We start from the raw sequence: 27,151 nt of genomic DNA, 5'->3' as shown, positions 1-27,151 counted from the left end.
AGCGGCAGGAGGCTCCGCCCCTCAACCTGCAACACCTGGTAGTGGCTTATCAAAAACCGCCATTGAAAAAAGAGCGCCGATATTGTCACATGACTCAGGTCTACCAATAAGACAAGGGAAAGGCACAAAAGTCCTTGTCACGTGGCCAAGGAGAACTCGGAATTTGCCACTATCACATGATCAATCAGAGGTGTGGAAAGGGGCGGGGAAACCGTTCCAACGCCACGTAACAGCTACGTTTCTGACACGTGACTAGGGCCCTCGCTCCCTTTGTCCCTCCTTCCCTTTCCGGCTGGGCCTGCGTCGAACGGCAACGCAGCGGCGAAGGGGCGGGGCTCCGGCCGGTCACGTGCTCTCGCACCTCCCCGGCGCGCGCCCGCCCGCTCGCCCCCGGCCCCGGCTCCTCCTCCTCCTCTTCTCGCCATTGCAGTTGGACTCAGCAGCCCGGTGCGCACCGCGTGGCTTTTGGGGGGAGACCCCAGTGGGCTCTGGCAGGAGGGCGGCGGCTGCGGTCGGAGAAGGGGACGCGGACGAGGTAAGCGTCAATGTGGCGGCGGCCAGGCCCGCTCCCGCCTCTCCTCCTCCCCCTGTCAGTCCTCCCACTCAGCGCGGGCTCCGCTAAGGAGTAGCCGTGACAAGGCCTGAGGCGCCCCGCGCTCCCCGCCTCCACCCGGTCCTTTCGCCCCGGCCCCTGGCCCATTCCTCCCTTGTCAGCCTCGCTCCCGCGTTCGGCCGTTACTCTCCCCCATTGTGCCGAGGAAACAAAATGGCGGCGGCGGCGGCGAGGGCCCGGTGCGCGCGCATCCGCCCCCCCTCGCGGCCCCTCGGCCGTCGGCGGCGCCTCTCTCGGGGGGTGCGCGCGCACCGGGCCCTCGACCGCCGCCTCCCCCGGGCCGGGCTTTGTCTGTTGCGGCGCACGCGCGCATGTGCCTGGAGCACACACCCCCTCCGGCCCGGAGCATCCTGACCCGCGATGCAAGGAGGACCCCCCTTCCACCTCTCCTCTTTGTCCCAGTCCCGCCCCGAGTTTCAGGAGGGTCCCAGGTTCCCGAGGCGGGAAACATTTCCTTCTTTGTCCTTACGTGGGGCAGAGAGGCAAACCCCTTCCCTGGAACCCCATACTTCGGTGGATTGCAGGGAAAGCTGCTTGGGGTCCCCAAATCTCTGGCTAGCCAGCCCTCCCCTAGATTAGGAACCAAATCTAGCGGAGGATTTAAGCTTTCTCTCTTCAGGCGATTCGTTGACGTTGGATTTTTTTTTTCCCCCGGTCTGTTTAGGACTTGCATTCTCTCCCAAAACTGATCTGGTGCGGTATTTGAGTGTCCTCTGATCTGCAAAATTGGGACCGAAGCATGAGAGCTTGAAACCCGTTTCTGTCTTATTTTCTCAAGTAGTTGAGGGACAGACTCCTAGGGTTGCTCTTGAGGTTCTGTCCCGTAATACTGCGCCTGGGGGGTTTTATCCGGGGTGTATGTACAGTCATGTGTATGCACTCCCCCAGTCATTGTCTAAAAGAGTAAGCCATCTTTTCTTAACATTTCCAGAACTGGTTGAAAGTTGCTTGGGATTCTGCCTAGGGGATTTGATTGATCAGCAAGGAAGCATCAATTAACTTAATGGGCTCAGGTATTCCAGGGATTCTGAATCTTTTGTTATTGTTTAGGATTGTGATCTCTTTAAAATGAGTGGTCTGGTGGCATATTTGGAATCCATGGGAGAACACAAGGTGCTTCCGAAGTTAGTTCTCAAAATTTAGGACTTACTCTTTCCCTCAAGTATCTGTGGTTGGGAATCTTCTGGGGTTGCTCCCAGCGGCTGGCACTATGCTTTGTGTGTGGTCTCGTGGGATGTGGCTACAGCAGCCGCTCAGACTGAATGAACTGTGGGAACCTGAAGCTCATTCACAGCTGGAATAGCGGTGGAAAGGCCCCAGGGCACAGGCAAGTGCTACTGTTCCAGACAGTAGTCCTGAGTTGTTTCTTGGCCATGTGGACAGCTCTTGGTCCCTGGCTTTTGTGAATAGAATCTCTGCAAACCCTAGCGCTGTCTGAGTTGATTGGAGGCTGGCAATTACTGCCAGAGGTGGCCTTGCCAACACTGGGCACTGATTTATCAGAGGCTCCCTACCCTGCTGGAGCTTGGGCCAGCCTGGGAATCGCCCTCTCTCTGGAGTGGAGTGGTACCTAACCCTTTGCAGTTTTTGTTTCCTTTTCCTGATTGGACTTGTCTAGTGCCTATAGGGAAAAATTCCTTTATCTTCTTCCAGGATACTTGAGGAGATGCCCATATTATTGGGAGTGAGAAATCTAAGACTGTCTTTTGTTTTTCTTAAAAAAATAACATTGGTTAGAGTGGCTGGTAATATTAATATTTTGATGTCGCAAATATGATGTCATGCTCCCCTGGTTAAGTTAGCCAGGTAGGGACAAGTGGGGTGAGTCACTGATGAAGAAAGAGCTGTCTACAAGTCCTATAAATCTCTTCTTTTTGGGTAAATACAGGCAGCATCTTGTCTGTCTTTGGGCTTTAGCAGGATGTGAGAGTAGGAAATGTTCTTGCTTTTGAGAAAGGCTTTAGAAGTTTTCTTTGGGCAGAGGCAGCTCCCTCTTAACTTTTCTCATCTTTCTCCCCAGTTCCTCCAGATTTCACCTTTTACATCTTAAAAGAATGATTCTGTTCCCCCAGAAAGTTGGGGTTTTATGTCCTTGGACTTGCCCACGTGCTACATTTTGTCATCAAGTTGCTTTTAACTGTGTGCAGTTCTGAAAGATGTGTAAAATGTCACCACCTAGTATTAGCAGATGTGGCCCACAAAATGGTGATAATTTTATTTGAATATTGCTTTCATTGAATTTTCTGAAGAATTAGATTTTCTAAGCTTTGTATATTGGCATCTTTTTATTTTAGCAAAGACCTGGGCAAGAAAGATTTGATTTCTGCTTCCAGTGGAAGGATTTAGAATTAGAGGCAGTTGGTAATTGACGGGGTTTCCCTGATGTCTCAGCAGTAAAGAATCTGCCTGCAGTGCAGGAGATGTGGGTCGGCTCCCTGGGTTGGAAAGATCCTCTGGAGGAGGAAATGGCAACCCACTCTGGTATTCTTGCCTGGAGAATCCCATGAACAGAGGAGCGTGGCAGATTATAGTCCATGGGGTCACAAAGAGTCAGGACTTAGCAACTAAACAAGTGACTCGACAGGAGTCTACACACTGTGGGTTAGTGAAATGGGCTCAGGGTCCTGAAGGGACAGGGCTGGCTGTAGTGTCTTGCCTAACATTTGAGAGTTTTGGCTGGAACAGCCAGCTCCCCTCTTTGTCACTTAAGGCAGTCTGGTGCTGCCTCAGTAGTGCTAGCACCACAGAAATGCCAGTGAATGCAGGGTGCGCATGTGTTTGCTGTGGAGCCTTGTGAGTGTGCTGACTTTTTAAAATGAATTGGTTTTTGCCACCTTATGTTCTGCTAAATCCCTGTGAGATTTTTCCTAGACATCACTTGATAGGTGATCCCTTTTTTTTTTTCTTACTGTCTGTGTAGTGAAGAAATTGAAAATGTAGCTGCTAGTTTTAATGAGGAAATGAGTTTATTGACCAATGGCTATTCTCTTGTCCATATATGATCACAAAGGATCATTTAGTTACAAAGTTGAATGTGTGTCCCTTTAGTACAGTCTGTAAATTTGCTCCAGATTTTTTTTTTTTTTTTAGTAATCTTAGATGATTCATGAGAAATGGTGCTATTGGCAGTTTGAGGGTCAGGGTAATTTTCCTTGAAACAACCATTCATATTATTTCCATTAGTGTAGTTCATGCTCAAGGATTAGGTCTTATTGGAATAATATTCCAGGCCACTTGGCTTTTTTGCTGCTTTCTTTTGAACTGATTTCTTCCTCTTATCAGAGTGTACATGAGGTATGTGTATGTCTAAAGGATGAATGTTGCAAGTTGGGCTTGCTTTTCCATGGTACATGTAGAGTTTCTGCCATGCAACATGGCAGTGCCTGGTGGCTCAGACAGTAAAGCATCTGCCTGCATCGCGGGAGACCTGAGTTCGAACCCTGGGTTGGGAAGATCCCCTGGAGAAGGAAATGGCAACCCACTCCAGTATTCTTGCCTGGAGAATCCCATGGATGGAGGAGCCTAATAGGCTATAGTTCACGGGTTCACAAAGAGTTGGACACGGCTCAGCAACTTCACTCAACTCACTCACTCAATCCTTACTGCTGCTGCTGCTGCTAAGTTGCTTCAGTCGTGTCCGACTCTGTGTGACCCCATAGACGGTAGCCCACCAGGCTCCCCCGTCCCTGGGATTCTCCAGGCAAGAACACTGGAGTCGGTTGCCATTTTCTTCTCCAATGCATTAAAGTGAAAAGTGAAAGTAAAGTCTCTCAGTCGTGCCCGACTCTTAGCGACCCCATGGACTGCAGCCCACCAGGCTCCTTTGTCCATGGGATTTTCCAGGCAAGAGTACTGGAGTGGGTTGCCATTGCCTTCTCCACAGTCCTTAGTATGTATTCATAATTCCAAAAAAACTTTAAATTTCCCTAATAGAGAAACGGCCAGCCTGGCTCCATGGCTTACAGTGTCACTTAATGTTTATAATAGCCAAGAATTGGAACCGACCCAGTTGTCCTTTCGTGGGTGAATGGTTCCTTATCATGGAATACTATGAGGCAATAAAAAAGAACAAGCTGTCAGTACACACACAACTTGGATGAATCTTGAGGCAGTCATTGCATGAGACAAGCTCATCCTAAAAGGTCATAAGCTCTACAATTCCATTTATATAACATTTTTGGAATGCCAAGATTACCGAAACCTTTAGTGGGTTAGTGGTTGCTAGGGTTTAAGCATGGGTATGGGGCGGTTGACCATACACAGTGTGTTCACTATTACACAGTGAGTATGACTATACACGGTCAACAGGAGTGGTCCTGTGACAGCAGCAGCAGTCTGTGACTGTGTCAGTATCAGTATTGTGATTGTGATAGTGCTCCAGCTCTGGCAAGATGGTGCCATTGGGGGAAACTGAGTGGAGAACATGGGAGATAGTTCTTTTCTTAGAGCTGCATAAGAAGCTACAAGATGAAAAGTTTCATTTAAAGAAACCCTTGGGACGTCCTTGGTGGTCCACTGGTTGGGACTCTTTGCTTCCACTGCAGGGGGCATAGATTCGATCCCTGTTCAGGGAACTAGATCTCACATGCCACAGCTAAGACCCCAGGGCAACCAAATAAATATTTTTAAAAAGAAACCCTTTACTTACCTTTATTTACCCATTAAAATAATTCACAGTCTGCATGTTATGTTAATATTTAACATCCTTTGAGACGCAGTCATTTTGTTATTTTTCCTTAATTAGAAACTGATTTTTAAAAATCTGAGGCTTTCCCTATGGGGAAGTTGTCTCTATTCTCCCCCTCAGGTTTCTGACATGACTGACTTTGCTGCCTGAAGGGCATGTTGCAAAGAGAGTTTGATAATCCCCACTTAGAATCCTGTTAAACCTTTTTTTCTGTGACATTATGTCTTCTCACAGGCAGATTTTCAAAAACATTTCTATTGGTTCATCCAAGAGTAGCTGAAATGACTCCTTCAGCATCTTGCATTTGTAGTTTTATAGCCGATAGGGCTTCCCAGGTGGCGCTAGTGGTAAAGAATCCACCTGCCAATGCAAGAGAGAAGAGTTAGATCACTGGGTTGGAAAGACCCCCTGGAGGAGGAGATGGATGCCCGCTACAGCCCATGGGGTGGCAGAGTCAAAATCGACTAAGCACACAGCTGGCAGGGCATTCTTTCACCTTGTCTCCTGAGACTGAGAGGTGTAGGTGGTGTTTCAATCTCATTTTTGACCCAATTCTGAAAAGATAAGTGATTTGTTGAAGATTCCACAGTGGCCAGATTTGAAAACCCAAGTGGGCACAAACCTGGGCTTGTGTTTCTAAGACCTTTGGGTATTCCACAGTGTCACTGAGCCTGGAGGCCTAGGTCTTGCAGACCAGTGAAGAGTTCCAGAAACATTGGGGGAAACAACTTGCATCTGCCAGTCGATGCAGGTTTTCTTATCAGTTGCCCATTGCCATCACCACCATTTCATAAGCAAAAGGGGTGTTTTAACACTGAACATATAGAAAGAAAATAAGATTAAAGGACACTCCTTTAAATGGAAAATATTTGTGAGATTTCTTTGCCAGTCCAGTGGTTAAGACTCCCAGTTTCCATTGCAAGGGGCATGGGTTCAGTCCCTGGTTGGGGAACTAAGATCCTGAATGCCATGTTACACTGCCAAAGAAAGAAAATATTTGAGAAAAATCTTTACTCCTAACTTCATACCTCCCTGCTTGCTGTGCTCAGTCATGGCCAATTCTTTGCGACCCCATGTACTGTAGCCTGCCTGCTAGACTTCTGTGTCCATGGAATCTTCCAGGCAAGAATCCTGGAGTGGGTTGTCATTTCCTACTGCATTATACCTCCCTATGGACCAGCAAAAACACAGTTGCAGACAGAGCTGGGAACCATCACACTGGATTTAAGGTTTGTCTTGAATTTAAAAATTCTCCGAGTGGCATCTGTGATCAGATTTTAGATTGGCCTCTTCTGGCCGGGCTGCTTTGTTTATTTTCCATATGTCCTTGGTGATGAGAATCTGATAGTTTTTAAGGAGTCACTGAAGAGTTGCATGTGCGTGTTATTTCACTTCCAGTGTAGGATTGTATCTCCAGAGGTCTGGGAACCAGCATCTGAGTTGGGTCCTGTGTCTTTCAAAACCTGATTAGGTTTCTTTAAGAGGAGTATCTAGAGAAGGAAATGGCAACCCAGTCCACTACTCTTGCCTGGAGAATTCCATGGACAGAGGAGCGGGACAGGCTATAGTCCATGGAATCACAAAGAGTAGGACACTACTGTGCAACTAACTTAACTTTCAAGAGGAGTATCTAGTTCCAGACCACTCCCCACAGTGACCGGGACTCTAGTTTTGTGAAATACCCTGGATGGCGGTGAGAGGGTGCAGTTTACTCTGCAAGATAGGTGGGGGCCATACCTGTTAGGGTGTTGTCACCACACCTGTTCATTCAGTTCTACAAACGTTTGTTGATCCACACATGCTGACTTGGGCACATTTCTTTCCCAACGGCCAGCGTCATGATTGGTATATTCCAACTAGTGAGAGGTCAGAAAGATGGTCATCTCACTGCATGTTGTGGTTTAAACCTCTGTAACTGCATGCTGTGGGTGGGCTGCTTTTGAGAACAAAAGAAAGAAACCTGATCGCTGTGTGTTAGAACATCCCAAACCACACAGGTAGTTTAAGATCCTGATTCTTCACACGAAATTTCTTGAGTTTCTTTTCAGAGAAGCTGGGAGCTGGTAAAAATCAGGCTTCATCTTGGACCCGGTTTGAATTCTGTCTGAGGTGGCAAGAGCAGTTCAAAGCCTGTCTTTAAATTTAGATTGTCGGGGCAGTGGAGTGTTGCTTATGGGTGGGTATTGTGGGCTTCTTGACAGCACAATTTTGAAAAGGAGAGATGGATTCTCTGGTATTCAGGACCAGAGCACCTGGCTTCTGATAGGCTGATTTGGATGACAGATCTGGGTTCACACAGAGACAAGCGAGGCCCGATTTGTTGTTTAGCAAAAAAGCATTGACTCCAGTTTTTCATTTTTATGTATTTAAATATTTTTGCCCACGCCTTGCGGTTTATGGGATCTTAGTTCCCCAACCAGGCCTTGAACCCAGGCCCTTGGTGGTTAAAACAGGGTCCTGATGTTCTACACAGTGACTGTCTTGTTCTCCAGTGGTCCAAGGGTGGTTTTCTCTCCGGACTGTCTCAATTCATTAGATAGCATTTTTCGAAGAGATCCCCAGAATCAACTCCTGGTGAACCTTGGTCCCTTCGGATGAGGGAGTTGGGGTGTGGATGTCTCCAGTGGTGTCAAATAAGTATCATTGTGGACTCATGTGTACTGTTCACGTGCTGAACACATTTTAGTCATATATTTGTAACATTTTCTTAGAAGATTCAAACATACAGAAAAGGTGACACCGTTTTACAGTCAACGCTTGCCTGTTTATACACCCGAGTTCTGCCATTGACTTCAGTTGTATTTCACGCTTTTCTCCTGCTCTATTCTCATCTTTCAGCCACTTTATTTTCATTGAAATAGAGCTAATGTGTGTGCGTACGCGTGCTCAGTCCTGCCCAACTCTTTGTGACCCTGTGGACTATAGCCCGCCAGACTCCTCTGTCTGTTGGATTTCCAGGCAAAAACACTGGAGTGGGTTGCCATTTTCCTCCTCCAGGGGATCTTCCCAACCGAGGGGTCAGCCCTGTGTCTTCTGCATTGGCAGGTGGATGCTTGACTACTGCACCACTTGGGAAGCCCTAGAGTTAACAGTATCTGTTTTTATACTTCTTATGGTAGCAGAAAGTTGTGATCTTTCCAGTTACTATCTAAACTGGAGTCCAGTATTTATTTACAGTTTTTTGTCTTTTTTTTCTTTTGAGGTAAATGCACAGATCTTGCATATACCATTCAGTGGATTTTGGTCAGTGCATATCCCCCACAGTATTACCAAGATGCAGACTGTGACCACCACCCCAGAAAGCTCTTGGCACCCTTCCCAGGTGTTCCTGCCACCATCCCACGGAGGCGATTGCCCATTAGTGTGGTTTTCTTGCTGCGTTGGAGTACTTCATACAGGCCTTTTTTTTGTTTTTGATACTCAGTTGCCTCAAATATAGCTAGTGGGAGCTCTCACAAGTCAGCTCCTTTGTCCTTTGGACATGCCATTAGTAGTCACTGAGCACTTCCTTCCCTTTCTTTTCTTTTTTTCTGCAACTCTTTATTTTTTGACTATGCCACACAGCATGTGAGATGTTAGTTCTCTTACCAGGGATCAAACCTGCACCCCCTGCTTTGAAAGTGCAGTCTTAACCACTGGACTGCCAGGAAAGTCTCTTCCTGGCTTTCTCATACTGCATTTTGACCCAGGCTCACCCACCGTAGTTCTGCATCAGGTGCTGAATCAACTACTTCTGGGAGCTCGTTTTAGAAGATTTTAGACAGTATCAGTCCTACAAAGCCCTTAATAAAAAGGTCTTTGGTCCCTGGGATCTTGGTTTAAACCCTCTGTTACTTTTAAGCCTCTGTATCTGATATCTGTGGTGGAGGAAGACTAAGGTGAAGAAGTGGTAAGTATAGAGTGGCGATGTGTTGGCTCCTGGCACCATGTTGAATTTGGACGGAAGGCATTTGTCCTTTAGGGTGGCCAGGTCCACAGGAACGGGGGGCTTGCCTGCTGTGTTCATCACTGTCCCAGCCTCTGACTCAGGGCCTGGTCCAGGGGAGGTGCACACAGAATACTTCTGACTAAGTCAGTGCAGTTTTAAACATCATCCTTCATCAGAATGATGAAGTTTCAGTGTAGATTTGGCCAGGACTGGTGACTGTTTACATGGGCTCCTCACCAGTCAGCTGTGATTTCCAAAGGCCTGTTTCTTGTCTGTTTAGAATTTATTTTCTGAGATTTGGCTTACATTTTAGATTACCTGCCATGGCTGCTCTTTTGTAAGAATTCTTCAGTTTGCTCTGCACTTAAAAAACAACTTTTATGGAAATTTTCAGACACGCACAGTGATCCCCATTCTACCCATCTCCATCTTCAAAAGGTATTAACGTTTTTCAGTGTTGGTTTGTCCTGTTCCCTTCTCCACTCCCCACCTCACCCCTATTTTTCTTTTGACTGCGCTGGGTCTTCGTTGCAGCATGCGAACTCTTGAGTTGTGGCATGTGGGGTCTAGTCCCTGACCAGCGATTGAACGCAGGCGCCCTACATTGGGAGTGCAGTTTTACCTTCTGGATCACCAGGGAAATGCCTCACTGAAGTATTTTAAAACAGGCAAAAACCAGGCTTGTAGTTTAAGCCATAAATTTATCTTTAATGTGTATCTGAGGTGAAGATGTTCTTTTCAAACACAGTCATAGTCTCATTCATTCCTTATCCAGGATGTGCTTTTGCATGTGCTTATTATTGGCCCCCACAACAACCTGATGATGTACTTCTCATAGTAGAAATCAGTACTGCTTTTTTTTTTTTAGGGTCTGTGGGATTTGTGCTCCATGCTTTCCACAGGCCAACTCATCTAATTTTCACACTCTCCTTGAAGAGGTAGAGGGGTAGATTCCATGTTGCAGGTTGAAGGAAGCTCCAAGAACTTGAAGGCCACACAGGTAGTGGCAAAAGCTCCCACTTGGTGACTACTGAGTGGCTTACCAAGGGCTCAGGCACAGCCAGGGCTGAGCCCCGGGACTTGCGGTCCTCTTCCTTCCCTCCCTCCCTGTCATGAAGCATTAGACCCCATCTGTCATCTTACCTGACTCTGCAGGAGTATCACTTCTCATTCCACCCTTAGATTTTCAGGTTTTAGTTGGCAACCCCTAAGTTTTCAATGAGATAGTTAGCTAGTCCTCAAGCATTATGGGAAATTCTCATTTGGGCTAGTCTTGTCAGAGTTTATCCTTGAAGCTAATGCCTTTCTGAGATGAACCTGCTGCGCTGGCTGGTAACAGCCGGTGTGGATGGAAGGGGCTAGCTGTTATGTGGTTGAATGGAATGGGTGGAGTCAGTCTGTTGCCTACTCTGCTGAGGAGGCTTTTTGGGTTGTTTACTCATTTGGAAGATTTCAGTGTGGACCAGACTGTTTGCACAGAGTGGGAATTGAGTAGGTTGTAGTCAGCATGTTATTTAGAGTCCAGAATTGTAATTATAGCTGCGTTTGTCTTGGAGACTTGTGTTGTCCTCTTCAGTTGTCTCGGCCACTCCAGAGCGGAACCCCGGGGGTGGCCATGTGCTGTGGGGCCGCGTCCCCCTGCCGCTTCAGAAGGTCCTGCCTTGCCAGTCTACAGCAGCCATCTGGGGCCCTCCCTTTCCTGCTCTCCTTCCATGTCTTCATGACCCTCAAGGGTCAGAGCTCGCGCCTTCCTTCCTTCTCTTTCCCTTCTCCAGACACCAAGATTTTGCTGAACATTTTAACCCATACCATTTGGGGGAGGCTTGGTAATAGGTTTATTTGTAAAACTTGGCATACTTCATGTTGAGAAATGTTGAAAGGAGATTTTTTAAAAAGTAAAAATCATCTTGAGTGTGGGCCTGAAGTCAAACGTGGCTTCTAGAAACCAGCTGTTTTCATTTTGGGGGAGTTTTATAATTAGTTGTTTGTACCTTGGGTTAGTGAATACTTGGAAATAGAGGTGTGTCCTGCTGTGTTAACAGACTCCTTCCTGAGGCAGCATCGCTTTCCTCCTGCGAGATTATCTGACTGCTCAGACTCCTCCACCGATGAAATACATGAAACTAAAAAAGATTTTCTGATCTTATAGATAGTTGAAGTATTGATAACAGCAAGGAAATCTGACACAATTTGAAAAGATAAGCAAAAATTTGATTTCCAGACACTACAGATAAAGAGAAGTAAAAATGGTAAGAAATTTATTTTCTTAATCATAGATACTGTTTCTTCATTCATGTACAAAGATGTTTGTGGTGTTGCCCCAAAGCATTTGATTCTTTTTTTTTTTTTGAAGTATAGTTGATTTAGAGTATGTTAGTTTCAAGTGTACAACAGTCATTTCATATTTATATTCCATATAAAGTTATAAAATATTGGCTGCATTCCCTATCCTGTACATTTGTCCTTTTAATTTATTTTATACTTGGTAATCTGTACCTCTCAGTAGCTGTCACATGTCTTGCCTCCCCAAAGCATTTGGTTTTATAATCACTTTTCATTAGACTCTGAAGTACGTAGTGTAACAGCTGTAGTAATAGAGAAACGTATAACGGGCCCCCTTCTTCCCACAGCCTAGAGAAAGCACGACTGTTGTGTTTGGTTGTCCTTCTCAAATCTTCAGATGTGTTCATGTAGTCTTACTTTCATGTGTGTAATTGTGAGCTGTACAACTGAACAGATGAAGCATCAAGCTGCTTGGTCTCCTTACAGCGTTTTAACTAAGTTCTCACATCTCTAGCGTCCAGTGAGAATTTTTGTGAATGATGATCGCCATGTGATGGCGAAGCACTCCTCCGTTTACCCCACGCAAGAGGAGCTGGAGGCGGTCCAGAACATGGTGTCCCACACGGAGCGGGCTCTCAAAGCTGTGTCGGACTGGATCGATGAGCAAGAGAAAGGCAGCAGCGACCACGCCGAGTCCGAGAATGTGGACGTGCCCGCGGAAGACGAGGGCAAAGAAGGGGCTGGGTAGGTTGGCTTTGTAAGGTGTTTTTCTTATATCTAGGGAGACTGGCCAGTGCAGGGGTGAGCCTCTCCTTTTTCTAAGAAACTCCAGCCTTTCCAGGGCCCCTGGGTCCTGGCCAGCCTGAATCTCACTGGGCCTGTATTGGGCTGTTCTCAGGGAGCAGAAGACAGAGCACATGACCAGAACCCTGAGGGGAGTGATGCGTGTTGGCCTCGTGGCCAAGGGCCTGCTGCTCAAGGGGGATTTGGACTTGGAGCTGGTGCTGCTGTGTAAGGAGAAGCCCACAACCGCCCTCCTGGACAAGGTGGCCGACAACCTGGCCATCCAGCTCACTGTGAGTTTGCCCACTTCCACCGTGGATGCAGGGTGGTCAGGGGAACACATGACCAACTGCACTGTGCCCCGGGAGGCATGCTCTCCACCCAGCCTGGCCCCTGCCGTTCTCACATTTCTGTAGCTGCCCGGCAGGATGCTGCAGAGCCGCCCGGCAGCCGGGCCGGGCCAGGCACCTACTGTGTACCAGGCGCCACTGGGCATGACCTTCACATCCAGACTCCAGCAATGGATGGATGGGCGGGTGGCTGCAAAGGATATTCAGTTTTCAAGTCTTCCTCCTTAATGCAAACCTGGACTTTAAAAAAAGTTGTTTTTAACCAATTTATTTGCCTCACTACAGAAGTACACATAAATAGTAACTTCTGGCATTTCTTGAGCATTGACTGAACCAGGCCCTAGGCCAGACGAGCTCTGCACACATCATTTCATCATAATGACTGAGGTGGGGCTTGATCATCTTAAGTACTCTAGTAGACGTGACTGAGGTGTGGGGAGCTCAGTAACTGACCCCACGTCCCCGGCTGGTGAGGTGTCTGGGCTTCAGAATGTCTGTGTGTCGCTGCCCTTCCGTGCCTCATGGGGACACTACCCTGGATTCAGCCACAGGATAAGAAAAAAAAGTAGAAATTCTCACCTCATAGATACACTGTTCATTTTCCTGTGTAAATCTGTCATGTGTGACTGACCCCTCGGGATTCAGGACAGAGGTCAGAGTTGAAAATGAGCAACTAGTGCTATGTGGAAAGGCTTCGGGGAGCTGCTGAAAGGGGAGGCAGCCCTGATAATTTTTTAGTTTCTGTTTTTATTTATTAAAAAGTATATTAAGTGTAGAAAATTAAGTTGACATAAATGCTTCTAAAGGGAAAACCATTTTCATAGAGTGTTTATAGAGAGAGACAAAGAAAGGTGTTTGGTTTTTTTTAACCCCCGCTTTTCTCTTTTGGCCACAACACGTGGCGTGCGGGATCTTAGTTCCCCTACCAGGGATCGAACCTACGCCCCCTGCATTGAATGTGTGGAGTCTGTATTAACAGGGAAGTCCCAAGAAAGTATATTTTTATCATGTAGATGAGTGTTTTTTGAGTGGGGCACATTTTGCACCCTGGGGGACACGGAGTGAGTTTAGAGGTAGTTTAAGTTATCTCAACAGAGTGGGTGCGGCGCTACCGGCATCTGTAGGTGGAGGCTGGAGAGGCTTTCTGAGGTCCTCTAGGGCACAGGACGGCCCTGCACAGCCTTGTGCACACCCTTGTTGAGGTTCCTCAGTGACCTTCAGTTCCGATACCGGTTCGCCACCAGAGCCCTCTAGTTTATCAATTCAGGGATGCTGGACCTTTGACCAACAGGACTGACTGTCAAGGGCCACAGAGTGATCTGTGGCACGTCTAATAATGCTGAGGTGGAAAAAGTCTGCTTGGATTCTCTAAAGTTCTCCCCGAAACTTTTTTTTTCTCTTTGACAAAAATCATGTATACTCAAGTTTTCTTGATCAGGGCGTATAAACTGGTATAAAGAAGAAAGCAGAAGTTACAGGCATGAACGTCATTTTATAGACGCTCGTAGCATGTGTTTGCAGCAAGTATGTGCTTTCATAGTTGCCATATGAAACTGTTTGACCACGCAGTTTTCATTCCACGCCCTGTGATAGCTGCTCGTCCATGTGTGGAAACAGCAGTGGCTGGCTGCCCACACCGTGCTGGGTGCTGTGCTTTCTGTGCCGTGTCTGGTTCAGTTCCTTTGCCGCCTTGGGTGTCGGTTGTGTCCCTAAATCCGTTTTACAAATCAGAAACCACAGTCTTGATGAGATAGAGTGATCTGTCGAAAGTTATATGACTCCCAAGTGACACAATGAGGAGTTCACACCACCATCTCCTCCCAGACACTAAACTCTTAACGTTGTATTACAAAGCTTCCTCTGCTAAGTAATCGTCTCCTCCCTGGAGTACCTGGAAAATGGCCAAAGACCTGTCCAGTAAGAGGCCGTTCTGACCCCTAGTGCAAGGTGCTGCTGCCGGTCACAACCCACGAAGCTGGCCTGTAGTTGTAATTAGGAGCTCAAAAGAACTGTTGATGGTCTTGGGAAGCAAGTGTTTGACAGTTGCATTTTCTTTTATAGGCTGTCACAGATGACAAGTATGAAATACTCCAGTCTGTTGATGACGCTGCGATTGTGATAAAAAACACAAAAGAGCCTCCATTGTCCCTGACCATCCACCTGACCTCCCCTGTTGTCAGAGAAGAAATGGAGAAAGTATTAGCTGGAGGTAGGGAGGCTGAGAAAGGCCAGCAGGGCGTTGGCACTGTGGTATCCCCTCACTGTTAAAATGTGCTATGGAGTTTTAGATTGCTCTGATAAAAGGCTAGCGGTGTAGCTTTGACCACCTTTACTCGAGCTCACATCTCCCATTGGGTTTCGGTTCTGGGAGGTTGAAAAAACAATTGCACTAAAAGTGAGTAGTACTTTTCTGAGAGGATTGCACCGTCTTTGTTTGTCTTAATCCTTGGATGTTCTTATCGGTGTTAAAGGTGTTTTTTCGGTTGAGCCAGTCTCTGGCCTTGGAAAAGTGTGTCCCCGGTGACTATAGGCTTTTTAAAGTACGAAAGACAACCAGATGGTTTATGCATGAGTATCATGTTGGACTTGTGCAAACAGCTTGTGTTGCAGTAGAACCAGGGCCTCTTCGTTTGTCTTCTTCCACTGGCTGCTGTTACCTGTGGCTGTGATCGAGATGCAGAGAGCTGGGGCAGAGTTTTGGATAAAGTTTTTTTTTAAACAGTGGAGCCATTTTCAGACCGAATCCTGGAACCTCGGACAGTGCTAATGCTTTCACGATTCCGAGTCCAACCAGGGCCTCTTGTGCATCTCTGGGTGGATGGTTTTCAGTCATGACTGAAAGTCAGGGTGACTGGCCTTATCCAAACCCCTGACGCACAGGTGGTGGGAGTGACAAACACCCCAGTTCTGCTGCAGCACAGGCTTGCGCACACCCTTGTTGAGGTTCCTCAGTGCCCTTTGGTTCCGATACTGGTTCGCCACCAGAGCCCTCTAGTTTATCGATTCAGGGACGCTGGACCTTTGACCAACAGGACTGACTCTGTCAAGGGCTGGGGCTGGGGCAGTCCCGCCTGGTGGGCGGAGGTGGTCCCCTTTGCCATAGTTGCCTCAGGGGATGACCTGTGGGAGGCAGAGAGGGAGTACATTTCTACTCCCCCCACCTTTTTTTTCCCAGTTTTTGTTTTTGTTTTTTTCTTTTTGCTGATGAATTTTTTAGCATAGCTCATTTATTGGGAGATCCTGGGGAGAGGAAGCAAGGTAACCATCTATTAGAAGATAGGGTCCACCTATCTGTCCCCCTCCCCCATGGGATTGTTCCTTTTAGAGTACCTTCCCACTTTGTTTTTGTTTTTCTTTTTGTTGTTTTTTCTTTTTTCTTTTTTTTTTTTTTTTTCTTCTTTTTTTTTGGAGGGGGCCTCTGATTTTTACAATCTCCTCTCGGGGCTGAGTTCAATGTGCTCGAGCATCTCCTTCCCTGGTCAAGGGTGGAGAGGACTTGAGATTCTGGGAGCCTCAGCTGCCCTTTAGGAAGCTGCCACATCCCCTTTCCACCTGACAGAAACCCCTTGGTCAAACTGTACCTTGTCTTCTTATTCCATCCATGAATAGAAACGCTATCAGTCAACGACCCCCCGGACGTTCTGGACAGGCAGAAATGCCTTGCTGCCTTGGCGTCCCTCCGACACGCCAAGTGGTTCCAGGTTTGCATTTTGTTCTTCTATTTGTCTTTCGGTAGAGAATTCCTAAGTTTTAACTTGGCTAACTTTCACCACAAAGTTTTGGTAATGTTGAAGAGCGCTGTGCTGAACTTAGCACCTGCTGGCGTGCGGTTGCTAAAGGAGCACGCATAGACAAATTTGACACCCCCCCCCCCAAGGAGGCTTGTGACCGAGTAGGTGGGGAGCTGCTGCTTTGTGCCAAGAGTAATAACGTTATTACTGTCCACTTGGTGGAATTGCTGCCGACCACACACTTGATGGTCGTGACCATTCACCTTCATTTACCCTTGACAAAGTAGCACCCTGAGACTTGTGTTTTTCATGTTTGCCTCGTGTTCAGGGAGGTGCCCTGGTGTAAAGAGCCTGTGCTTTGTTCCTCTAGGCCAGAGCCAACGGGCTGAAGTCGTGTGTCATTGTCATCCGGGTCCTGAGGGACCTGTGCACCCGAGTGCCCACCTGGGGTCCCCTCAGAGGATGGGTAAGGCACCTTAGAGCTGTAGCCACCTTGGGTCATGTGTGCAGAGACTTCCCAGATCCCAGGACTGTGTTGCTGATCAGCGGGCTGGAGTGGCCCGTTGGGGTGTGGCCGATGCATCCCATCAGAGCTGCTTGTTGAGCTCCTGCTGAGTGCCACACCCCCGGTGGGGCTGAGAGCGAGGCCAGGAACCCAGAGGAGGGTGCACAGCTCAGCCAGCGGTGCACTTACTGGAACAGGCTCCACTCCGTGTAGACGCTTTTGTAGCTGCTCTGAGACAAGGTCAGCAGACTGAGGCTCACAGGCCTGTTTCGGCCAGTTGCCTCTTTCTATAGTCTACGGTGAAGAATGGCGCTTTTTTAAAATTATTTTTTAATTGGAGGATAATTGCTTTACAGTGTTGTATGAGTTTCTGCTGTACAGCAACATGAATCAGCTATAAGTATACATACATCCCCTCCTGGTTTTTAATCTTTCTAAATGCTGCATTTTAAGTACCTAAGTACACAGCTTCAGTTCTTGGCCCCTACAGCCTAAGAGACTTAACAACAGTCCCTTTACGGAAAAGTTGGTGGAGCTCCATTTGAGGTGTGCTGTCTCTGGCTTGTGAGTCTGGCTTGTGGACTTGGAGGGCCCTGACTCTGATACACACACACAGGGTGACACTGCCTCAGAGTCAGCCTGCTCCCTCCTGGGCTTGGTGACTAACTGTCCCTCTTCCCTTTCAGCCCCTCGAGCTTCTCTGTGAGAAGTCCATCGGCACAGCCAACAGACCCATGGGTGCTGGCGAGGCCCTGCGGAGGGTGCTGGAGTGCCTGGCTTCGGGCATCGTCATGCCAGGTTGGGGCCTTGTGCTTTGCAGGTGGCAGGGAAAGGAAAGGACAGGGACCAAGGCCCCGAGGCCACTTCCCGGCGGGTCCCCTGAGTGGGTTAGGGCAGCAGCAGCCCCGTGTCCCCCCAGGGGTGAAGCATGTGACTACCCTCTTGCACCATCATATCCAGCCCTGTGCCGGCTCCGCAGCTGTGACTCCGGGCGGATCCGGGGCAGTAGTGACCCACTCCCACGCGAGCTCCTTGCTCTGAGACACAAGTGGCTTATTTCTCTCACGGGCTGGTCGCCGAGTGGGTCACTGAGCCCGGCGTGTTTTCCAGAGCTGGGTGTGGATGGGGCGCGGGGGGTAACGCACTTGGTTCCCTCAGCCTAGCACCACGCTTCTGAGATGCTAAAAGATAATCCTCTGCATATCTTCCTTGTTTCCTGCCTTCAGATGGTTCTGGCATTTATGACCCTTGTGAAAAAGAAGCCACTGATGCTATTGGGCATCTAGACAGACAGCAACGGGAAGATATCACACAGAGTGCGCAGGTATAGTCGTCGCCATTGCCACGTGAGCCCTTACCCAGTCTGTAATCGCTGGCTTCCAGTTCCGTTACTGGGTATTCTCAGGGTAGGCTCAGCTCGGGGCCCGAAGGTCAGGGGCTCGGGCCTGATACAGGGAGCCCCAACCTGGGCTGCTTCTTTCCCCTGGCGCCACGCGAGGTCACCTGCCCCCCTTGGCCTGCTGGAGTGCCGTTTTCAGACACTCGAGTTCAGCGGGGAGACGTATTTGCTGTGTGGACTGCTCCAGGGGTCCTTCCCTTGCAGGCCCACCCCGTGGCTCCGTGTGGCAACCAGTCCCCAGGTTGGGGTCTCCTGTATTCTTTTGAGGGGGGTGGTCACAGGCTGGCCTTCCCCCACAGCAAGGCTAGGCCCTGGCAATCAGGCCCTCTCCTGGCTGGCGGAGGACCCCTTGCTGTTACAGGGGAGACCATTAGCAACCCCCTCAGCTCCCACCCCTTCCAGGAGGCATTAGTGAGAGCACACATGAGGGCTGGGAGTGCAGGGCGCCTGAGTCAGATTCCTCTTCCCCTTCTCCAGCACGCGCTGCGACTAGCTGCGTTTGGCCAGCTCCATAAAGTACTGGGTATGGACCCTCTGCCATCTAAGATGCCCAAGAAACCAAAGAATGAAAACCCAGTGGACTATACGGGTAAGGAGGCCGCAGGGCCTGGGCCCAGGCGGTGATGTCATCATGGGCTCCTGGCAGAGGACAGGCTAGAGTCTCAGCTGCTGTCATCCTCATCTCGTTTCAGTTCAAATACCCCCCAGCACCACCTACGCCATTACACCCATGAAACGCCCAATGGAGGAAGATGGGGAGGAAAAGTCTCCTAGCAAAAAGAAGAAGAAGATTCAGAAGAAAGGTACAAGCATTCATGCATAGTCCTTGTTTTACCTGCTATCTCGCTTCATTGAAGATTTAGCCCAAAGTGGTGACATACCTGCTTTTGTTCTGTTTTTCTCGGATGTGATGTGGAAGTCCTTTTAAGAATGATTGGTTATGGGATTCTCACAGCAGGAATGCTAGAGTGGTTTGCCAGTCTCTCCTCCAGTGGACCACATTTTGTCAGAACTCCACTATGACCCATCAATCTTGGGTGGCCCTGCATGGCATGGCTCATAGCTTCCTTGAGCTATGCAAGCCCCTTCGCTATGAGAAGGCTGTGATCCATAAAGGGGATTGATTAAACTTAGCATGGGTGTGGAACACAATTAAGATGGATACACCTCAGCTGGTGACCACAATCAGGGTATGTGTCTGGATAGCAGGGCAGGCAGGGCTTCAGCACATTTGGCCGCCCGGTCTCCTGCCCAGTCCACCACGTGGTATGTCGGGGGCCAGTCAGGAGAGTGTCCCTGTCAGGGTCAGAATTGACTGGCATTCTAGAGCAGCATTGCTGTGTTCTCTCTAGAGGAGAAGGCAGAGCCTCCACAAGCGATGAACGCCCTGATGAGACTGAACCAGCTCAAACCAGGGCTGCAGTACAAACTGATCTCCCAGACCGGTCCAGTGCACGCCCCCATTTTCACCATGTCAGTTGAGGTGGACGGGAGCTCCTTCGAGGCCTCTGGGCCCTCCAAAAAGACGGCTAAGCTGCACGTGGCTGTGAAGGTGAGTGTGGCCGGCAGTGCGGTGGAACGGCGAAGTGCCTCCCTCAGCTTTGCGCCCATTGAGAGCCCCTGCCCCCTGTTGAAGCACGAGGCTGAGGGAGGGAATGGGAACCCTGAAACAGAGGCCTGACTAGTGGCCAAGTCCCACACGGCCAGAGAGCTGCCTCTGATGGGCGCAGGGCCTCCAAATGTGGGCGGGCATTTGGTGCTCTTGGGAGCTTCAGGAAAGTGCCTCCAGTTGGCTGGATGCTTCCCTAAGAGCTGCTGATTCAGGATGCTGGATGTGGGAGAGTTCCTGTCTGGGTGAGCCCTTCCTCACTGGGGACATGGGGTCTCCCCCTGCTGCAGGTGTTACAGGACATGGGCTTGCCCACGGGTGCTGAAGGCAGAGACTCCAGCAAGGGGGAGGACTCCGCTGAGGAGACGGAGGCAAAGCCCGCCGTGGTGGCCCCTCCACCCGTGGTGGAGGCCGTCTCAACCCCCAGTGCTGCCTTCCCCTCTGATCCCACCACCGAGGTGAGCACAGGGTGGGTGCTGTGAGGCCCCACAGGAGTGGCCCGGGGTCCCCTGAACAAGGACAGTCATTGGTCCTCCAGAAGCGTAACAGCCTTCCAGTCCAGGGCACTGGGCTGGGGGGTTGCAGTGTGAGCTGTGAAGGCCTGTACTGGCGTTGACCCAACATCGGGGGCTGTTTCCCTGAGAGAGAGATGGTATGGGTGGAGGTGGTCCCATTGCTGACAAGCCCACGGATGGTTTCCAGAGTGGTGGGCAGCAGAGTGAGTGGAGCGGAGGGCCTCAGACCCTTAACACGGGGGGGCTGCCACCTGTTGGAAAGACCTTAGCTGAGTTTGTTGGTGTTCTTTTCTGTTTTCCCTGAGAACGTAAAACAGCAGGGGCCGATCCTGACCAAGCATGGCAAGAACCCTGTTATGGAACTGAATGAGAAGAGGCGTGGCCTCAAGTACGAACTCATCTCAGAGACGGGGGGCAGCCACGACAAACGCTTTGTCATGGAGGTGAGTGGTCCCAGGGGTGGTTCCCATGGGGACCTGGGGTCTTTGGAGAGGTCCCCGCCCCAAGGGCGGTGTTGGGTCACCCCTGACACACTGTTCTCCCCAGGTCGAGGTGGATGGCCAGAAGTTTCAGGGTGCTGGCTCAAATAAAAAGGTGGCCAAAGCATATGCTGCCCTGGCTGCATTAGAAAAGCTGTTCCCTGACGCTCCTCTCTCCCTGGAGGCCAACAAGAAGAAGAGAGCCCCTGTGCCTGTGAGAGGCGGCCCCAAATTTGCTGCTAAGGTGGGTGTTCAGCCCTGAGCTCTCTGGGTGTGGTCTCCTTGGCGGGTGACAAGTGGGAGGTGAATGTAAGCTGTCTGTCTTCCTTCCCATCCAGCCACATAACCCTGGGTTCGGCATGGGGGGTCCCATGCACAATGAAGTGCCCCCACCCCCCAACCTCCGAGGACGGGGAAGAGGAGGGAACATCCGTGGTCGAGGGAGAGGGAGAGGATTCGGTGGTGCCAACCATGGAGGCTACATGAATGCTGGTGAGGATCCTGTCCTGCGCTGTCCCCAGGGGCCTGGCCTGCTCGCTGCAGTGGGTGGCCCCCCCCCCCCCCCGAACGAGTCAGGGGCGGGGCAGACCCATCTCCCACCCTGGTGACCCTGTCCATTCCCTTTCAGGCGCCGGGTATGGCAGCTACGGGTATGGAGGCAACTCAGCGACTGCTGGCTACAGTAAGTGCGTGTTTCTCTTTGTCTGAGCTTGGGAAGAAGCTGCAGTTTAGCTCCCGTGGCCTGAGTTAGAGCAGGGTGGCCCAGCAGTATTAGCAGCAGCAGCCTCCCTGAGATTCCTGGGCCGCTGGTACCTGTGCTTGGTGTTAGGGCAAGTGGTCCTCCAGCGCCCCCATGCTGCAGAAGCGTAATTTACTAAGTGTTAAGGCTCACATTTGTATAACTAACTGGCAAATTCGTTAAAAATCAAAATTTTAAATTTCTCTGCTTTAAGCCATGCGAAGCACCAAACCTGTGAATACGCTTTTCCTGACAGTGCACAGCTCTTGTCTTGAGAAGGAGCCTTCATTGGGGGGTTACAGGAGCAGAGAAATCTAAAACATGAATTTCAAATGTGGCGCTCTGTGCCCTTTTTCAAAAGAATTCTAATTTTTTTTCTCTGCTCTGTCTCCCCCTTTTGTAGGTGACTTTTTCACAGACTGCTACGGCTATCATGATTTTGGGTCTTCCTAGAGCATCTAAAAGTATTGCACACAAAATCAACTTTTTACTCCAATTTTCTCGAACTCCAAAACCCAAAGTGTCCGTGCTGTGCCCTGTGCTTCACTGGGTTTCTCAACCGTGGCTTGTCACCGCAGCTTGTCTGAAACTCTTAGCCTGCAGAATTTAAGACAATGGCAGTTTTTATCGTGATTTGCCTTTGAACTTGGTCCTATTGAAGTTCACAATAAGTGGAAAACAATTTTTCAGAGAATGCGTTTTTGTGCAGAACTGCACAGAATTCTAGAGCCAGCGTTGGTCAGCATCAAGGCAAAAGCCCACCTTTGCTTTTTATGGAAAGCATTACTTTATTTAAGAGACAGATAATAATGCATTTTAATCTACCTTTGTCTTAATTTACAGCAGGTTTTGTATGAATTTTTAACCTTTTAACAAATACCCAAATCTCTTTGATGCCTTTGACAGTAACAGTTTCACCACATCCGAATCCAGAGCAATTTGCCTTTTTTTTCATAAGCATGTGAAACATTGGGGAATTGTACATTGTGCTAAGTTAACCCCTTCCATCTTTTGTAACTGCTCTGGTGGGTTCTTGTTCCGGAGTGCGATATTCTGTGGCTGCTTGAGCTAGAGGTGAACTCTCAAAGGTATCAAAACTGTGCTTCCACTCTTAGTGCAAGAAACAGACAGGCTTTAAGAAAATGAGAACGTAGAATTTTGCAAGTCCTAATCATCGCTGCAAATGCATGGGATTCTTAAGGATTTTTCTTTTTCTTTTTCTTTTAAATGGGGCTTTAAAAATACCCAAGTAGAAAGAGCCTAATACATAGTGTGCCTAATTCTCCAGTGAGGAGTCAAGCCCCCCAGCAGGCCCTGTGCTGCAAGCCTGCTCCTATGACAGGTTCCAAAAGGCCTGGAAAGTAACTGCCCTCTCACCGGAAGTTGCAGGCTTGAGCTGGGGGCTTCTCCCTGCAGGTAGAGGTGCACCGAGGCGTTCTGGCTCTTGAATGAGACCCTCGTTTCCTGGCGGGAGTCCTTCTTAGGAACGAGTGTAGTTTTGGCTCTGATCAACAGTTCTTGTTGCAGCAAAGCCTGCCTCCGCATTGACTTGCAAGATTTTGCGTTTATTCAGGAAAAAAACTGGTCAAAACGGTTACTCCATAGTTTGTTCCCAGGGGTTTGAAACATTCAGTGAAACTTTTGAAAACTTTGATTGCATGATGTATTTTTTTTTTTAAGAACGTTATTGTTTGAGAATAATGTCTTTTTATACCAGGAAATAGTTATCCTGAAATGACGTTGAAAACCTTCCCTCCCCTTTATTATTTTTTTTTAATCAATACATGTTAAAGTAACAAGCCCTCAGTCCTTGGCGTCTTCATTCATCCCCACGCTGGCGGAGGGGCGAGGAGGTGTGCTCAGTGCAGGCCGTGGGCAGCTGAGGTGGTGGGCTTCTGAGAGGAGAGGGGAGTCTCAAGGGGGTACTGCCCCTACTCCAGGAACCTTCGCATGTTTTCTCTCTCACACTGGGGACACACCTTCTCCCTGGTGTTTCTGCCTTCAGGTGGCCTGAGTGGAGGGGTCTCGAAGAAATTAACTTATGTGGCAAATGAGCTCTATCCAAATTATTGTCCAAACCACTCAAGACACAGTGGTATGAGGTGTATATTTGCAGTGGGTGGAAGGTCCTTGAGAACTCCCAGATTGATCTCATTCAAAAGACTGGAGACCGTTGCTGCTAAATATGGGAAGGAAGGACTGGGTGTATGGGAGCATTCCCTCCTCCTCCTCCTCCCCCATCCCGGGCACACACAATGGCTGGCTGTGTCAGGGGCAGCAGCCAACCGGAGGTGGTGTGCCCAGGTCTGCCTGCCCCAGGGGCTCCACTACCCTTGCGTGAACGTCGGGGATTGCCTGGCTGGGTCAGGGAGCCACCCACATGACCTGACCTCCGCCTTCCATCACCCTGCCTTATCAGGCCCATCCCCCATGAGTCCCTCTGAGTGTTGGGGTCCGTTAACAAACCAAGGTCTATACCTAGCGACCAGCGTTGGGGAGGCGGGTATCCGTCGTGACATTCTCTGCTTCAGGGCCTGAGAATGTGGCGGCCTCGCTGCACTGTTGTTAGTCCTGCCACTGGGTCCCGCCTGTGCCCGGCAGCTGTGCTGGGAATGAGGGGGGTGCCCTGTGGGAGGCCTCACCTGGGCATTGGGAACTGAACTCTGGTGTTCGATTTCCCCACGAAGCTGTGTAAGCCACACCCGGGAGATATCCCGGGTCATTGGTCAGACCAGCTAGTCTTCCATGAATGGCTCTGGCTTTAGGGGCGTCATTACAGAATATCTCCTGAGGTCACAGGGCTTGGACTGCAGAGCCTCTTCCCAGCACAGCAGGGAGTTGGGGGGCGAGGGGAGGAGGACAAGGTGGGAGCTGGCTGCTTCTGTGGGGCTTTGCTTTTCCTGCCACTGTTGGGGACATCTGGGTAGCAGCAAGCTAGTCGTGAATGTCATCCCGCGCTTGGAGCCCATCTCACTATAATGTTGACATCTGCTGCAAAAGCTGCTGTCGGCCTGCTGTCGTGCCGCTGCTTGGCAGAGATCCATTGTTGTCGCCAGCTGATGGGTGAGTGGAGCTGAAGGCCGGGGCCAGCCCCAGCCAGGCTGCCTGATGGACCGGAGCCGCCACTCCTCGCTCTCCTGCCTCCGTCCCTCTGTCCCGGCCTGGGCCATGGGCTTGTGGGTCAGCCTTCAGGGCCCACAGCTGCGACCGCCCCCCTCCTGCCCTTCCCCGTCTCCCCCTCCTCCGCCTGACCTGCTGCCTTCCTGTTTAGGTCAGTTCTACAGCAACGGAGGGCATTCGGGGAATGCCGGTGGTGGCGGCGGCGGGGGCGGTGGTGGCTCTTCTGGCTACGGTTCCTACTACCAAGGTGACAACTACAACTCCCCAGTGCCCCCAAAACACGCCGGGAAGAAGCAGCCGCACGGGGGCCAACAGAAGCCCTCATATGGCTCAGGCTACCAGCCCCACCAAGGCCAGCAGCAGTCCTACAGCCAGAGCCAGTACAGCAACTACGGACCCCCACCGGGCAAGCAGAAAGGCTATAGTCACGGGCAAGGCAGCTACTCCTCGTTCTCCAACTCTTACGGCTCCCCTGGAGGTGGAGGCGGATCCGACTACAGCTACGAGAGCAAATTCAGTGAGTTGGCTGGCAGAGGACATCCCCAGACATGGTGGAGAGCCTAGCGACGCTGGCTACAGGGCAGGTGTTAGGGAAACCCTGGCAACGAGTCTCCCAGTCCGAATCTTTGCTGTGCGCTCCCTATTGCCTTCTCCATGGTTCCAGAGGCTGGGGCACCAGAACAGATAGAGCCTGTGAGGCCAGGCCAGCTACTATGAGCTCACCTCCAGGGCTAGGCTCTGGAGACAGCCCCCAGCAGATGCTCAGTTACTGCCCCCTTCTTCCACCTCCTGTGGAGACACAGCACGACAAGACTGGGCGCATCCTTGGGCTGTCCTTAAGGAAGCTGTGCTGTCTGAGTGGGCCCGGCAGGGGTCGCTGGGTGCCACGTGGGAGAAGGGAGGAGGCCTGCAGCAGGCAGGATGGAATTGGGCTTCAGAACGTGATGACATTACAGGACTCCAGTGACCCCTGGCACTTCATGGTTGGACTGGTTGCCAGGTTTAAACAGTTAAGACGGGTTTCTGCGAAGGCCTGTGGTCTCAGCCAAGGGTAAACCTAGCGTGCCCAGCCACGTTGTGGCCACAGCCCCTTAACCACACTGTCTTCTCTCGTCCAGACTACAGTGGTAGTGGAGGCCGAAGCGGCGGGAACAGCTACGGCTCAGGCGGATCGTCCTACAACCCAGGGTCACACGGGGGCTATGGAGGTTCTGGGGGCGGCTCCTCATACCAAGGCAAACAAGGTGGGCCTGGGGAAGCAGGTGGCACAGTGGGGCGAGGGGAGGCTTAAACTCAGAGCCAACAGAGCCCACAGGGGTTCTTAAGACCCAGTTTTATTTTACTTCATGAAACTTTCTGGCCACGTAGCATGTGGGATCTTAGCTCCTCTACCGGCGACCAAACCTGAGCCCCCTGCCCCCTGCTAGGGAAGTCCAGAAATTGCCCTGCTTGTAAATGTTGGCACCAGCAGGGGAAAATGCTGAGAACAGTGAGGGCCAAACAGCCTGCTGTGTGAACTCTGGTTGGGGGTGGTGAGTTCAGCATTGCGCTCAGGCAGCGCCCGATTACAGCTCCCATGGCTGACGGGTCTGTGACTGGGCAGATCCCTACTCCTTGTAGGGAGTAGGCCCCACCTCTCAGGGCTCATGTGAGAACTAGACCCACTGACCCTGGAAAGGCACTTAACAGAGTGGTGCTTCCAGGGCTGCTCTGCTGCTGTACCTCATGGACAGACACAGCTCTGTCTAGTGGTGTCTGACGCCCGAGCACTGACCACGGGGTGGGCCTTGTGCCCCTCACTTCTGACCCATTCCTCTCTCCATTAGGAGGCTACTCGTCACAGTCGAACTACAACTCTCCAGGGTCTGGCCAGAATTACAGCGGTCCTCCCAGCTCCTACCAGTCATCACAAGGGGGCTATGGCAGAAACGCAGACCACAGCATGAACTACCAATACAGATAAAGCCCCCAAAGGGGTGAAGATTTGTACCTTCTGCACTTACCCTCCCATTGTAAGATTCAGTTTTATGCATCACAGTTAACATGTCAGCCGGCCTCTCCAGGCCCCTCTGCCCTCCCCTGTCCACGTTGCCGTGTCGTGAGGTGCAGCTGGTCACCCCCGTGACCCGTCCTGTGACCCATATTTAGCCGTGTTTGGGACTCCGTGTCTTCAATGGTTTGTTAGTTGCCATTACAACTTTGTCTGAGTAGAGTTTTTTGAGTTCTTGCAGTTAAGTATCCCTCTGTCTATTTACGATTGGTGTTAGTGTTAACTCAGTTTGTCTTTAAATAGTCACAGAAGGGATACGTCATCTGTTAATGCTTTTGTGAAGTGAGTTAAATGAGCTTTCTGTATTATAATGCTTTAGTGTTTCAGTTTTATAAGTGAAGATTTTATTTTAAAAACCAG

At 50.1% G+C, this 27,151-nt stretch overlaps 1 protein-coding gene across 5 annotated transcripts; it reads left to right on the top strand.

The window, feature by feature from the left end:
- Positions 1-270: 270 nt before the first annotated feature.
- ILF3 (interleukin enhancer binding factor 3) lies at positions 271-27,151 on the top strand. 5 transcript variants are annotated; one of them, XM_040240703.1, is made up of 20 exons: positions 271-535; positions 11,378-11,477; positions 12,026-12,255; positions 12,410-12,587; positions 14,706-14,853; positions 16,254-16,345; positions 16,746-16,841; positions 17,567-17,678; positions 18,107-18,204; positions 18,757-18,868; positions 18,972-19,082; positions 19,632-19,831; positions 20,179-20,346; positions 20,709-20,846; positions 20,950-21,126; positions 21,221-21,374; positions 21,511-21,564; positions 24,893-25,258; positions 25,860-25,985; positions 26,568-27,150. In XM_040240703.1, exons 2-20 carry the CDS (start codon positions 11,475-11,477, stop codon positions 26,702-26,704), a joined length of 2,700 nt encoding a protein of 899 aa, XP_040096637.1. In that variant the 5' UTR covers positions 271-535; positions 11,378-11,474; the 3' UTR covers positions 26,705-27,150. The 5 variants fall into 5 exon arrangements, with proteins under 5 accessions (XP_040096637.1, XP_040096640.1, XP_040096641.1 ...); XM_040240704.1 differs by having other exon boundaries at positions 301-535; positions 11,271-11,477; XM_040240705.1 differs by having other exon boundaries at positions 334-535; positions 20,721-20,846; positions 26,568-27,151.

Source organism: Oryx dammah, unplaced genomic scaffold (assembly GCF_014754425.2).
Source record: "Oryx dammah isolate SB20612 unplaced genomic scaffold, SCBI_Odam_1.1 HiC_scaffold_5, whole genome shotgun sequence".
Lineage (NCBI taxonomy): Eukaryota > Metazoa > Chordata > Mammalia > Artiodactyla > Bovidae > Oryx > Oryx dammah.
The sequence above is the reverse complement of the archived record's forward strand: the minus strand, read 5'-3'. Positions and strand labels throughout refer to the sequence as shown.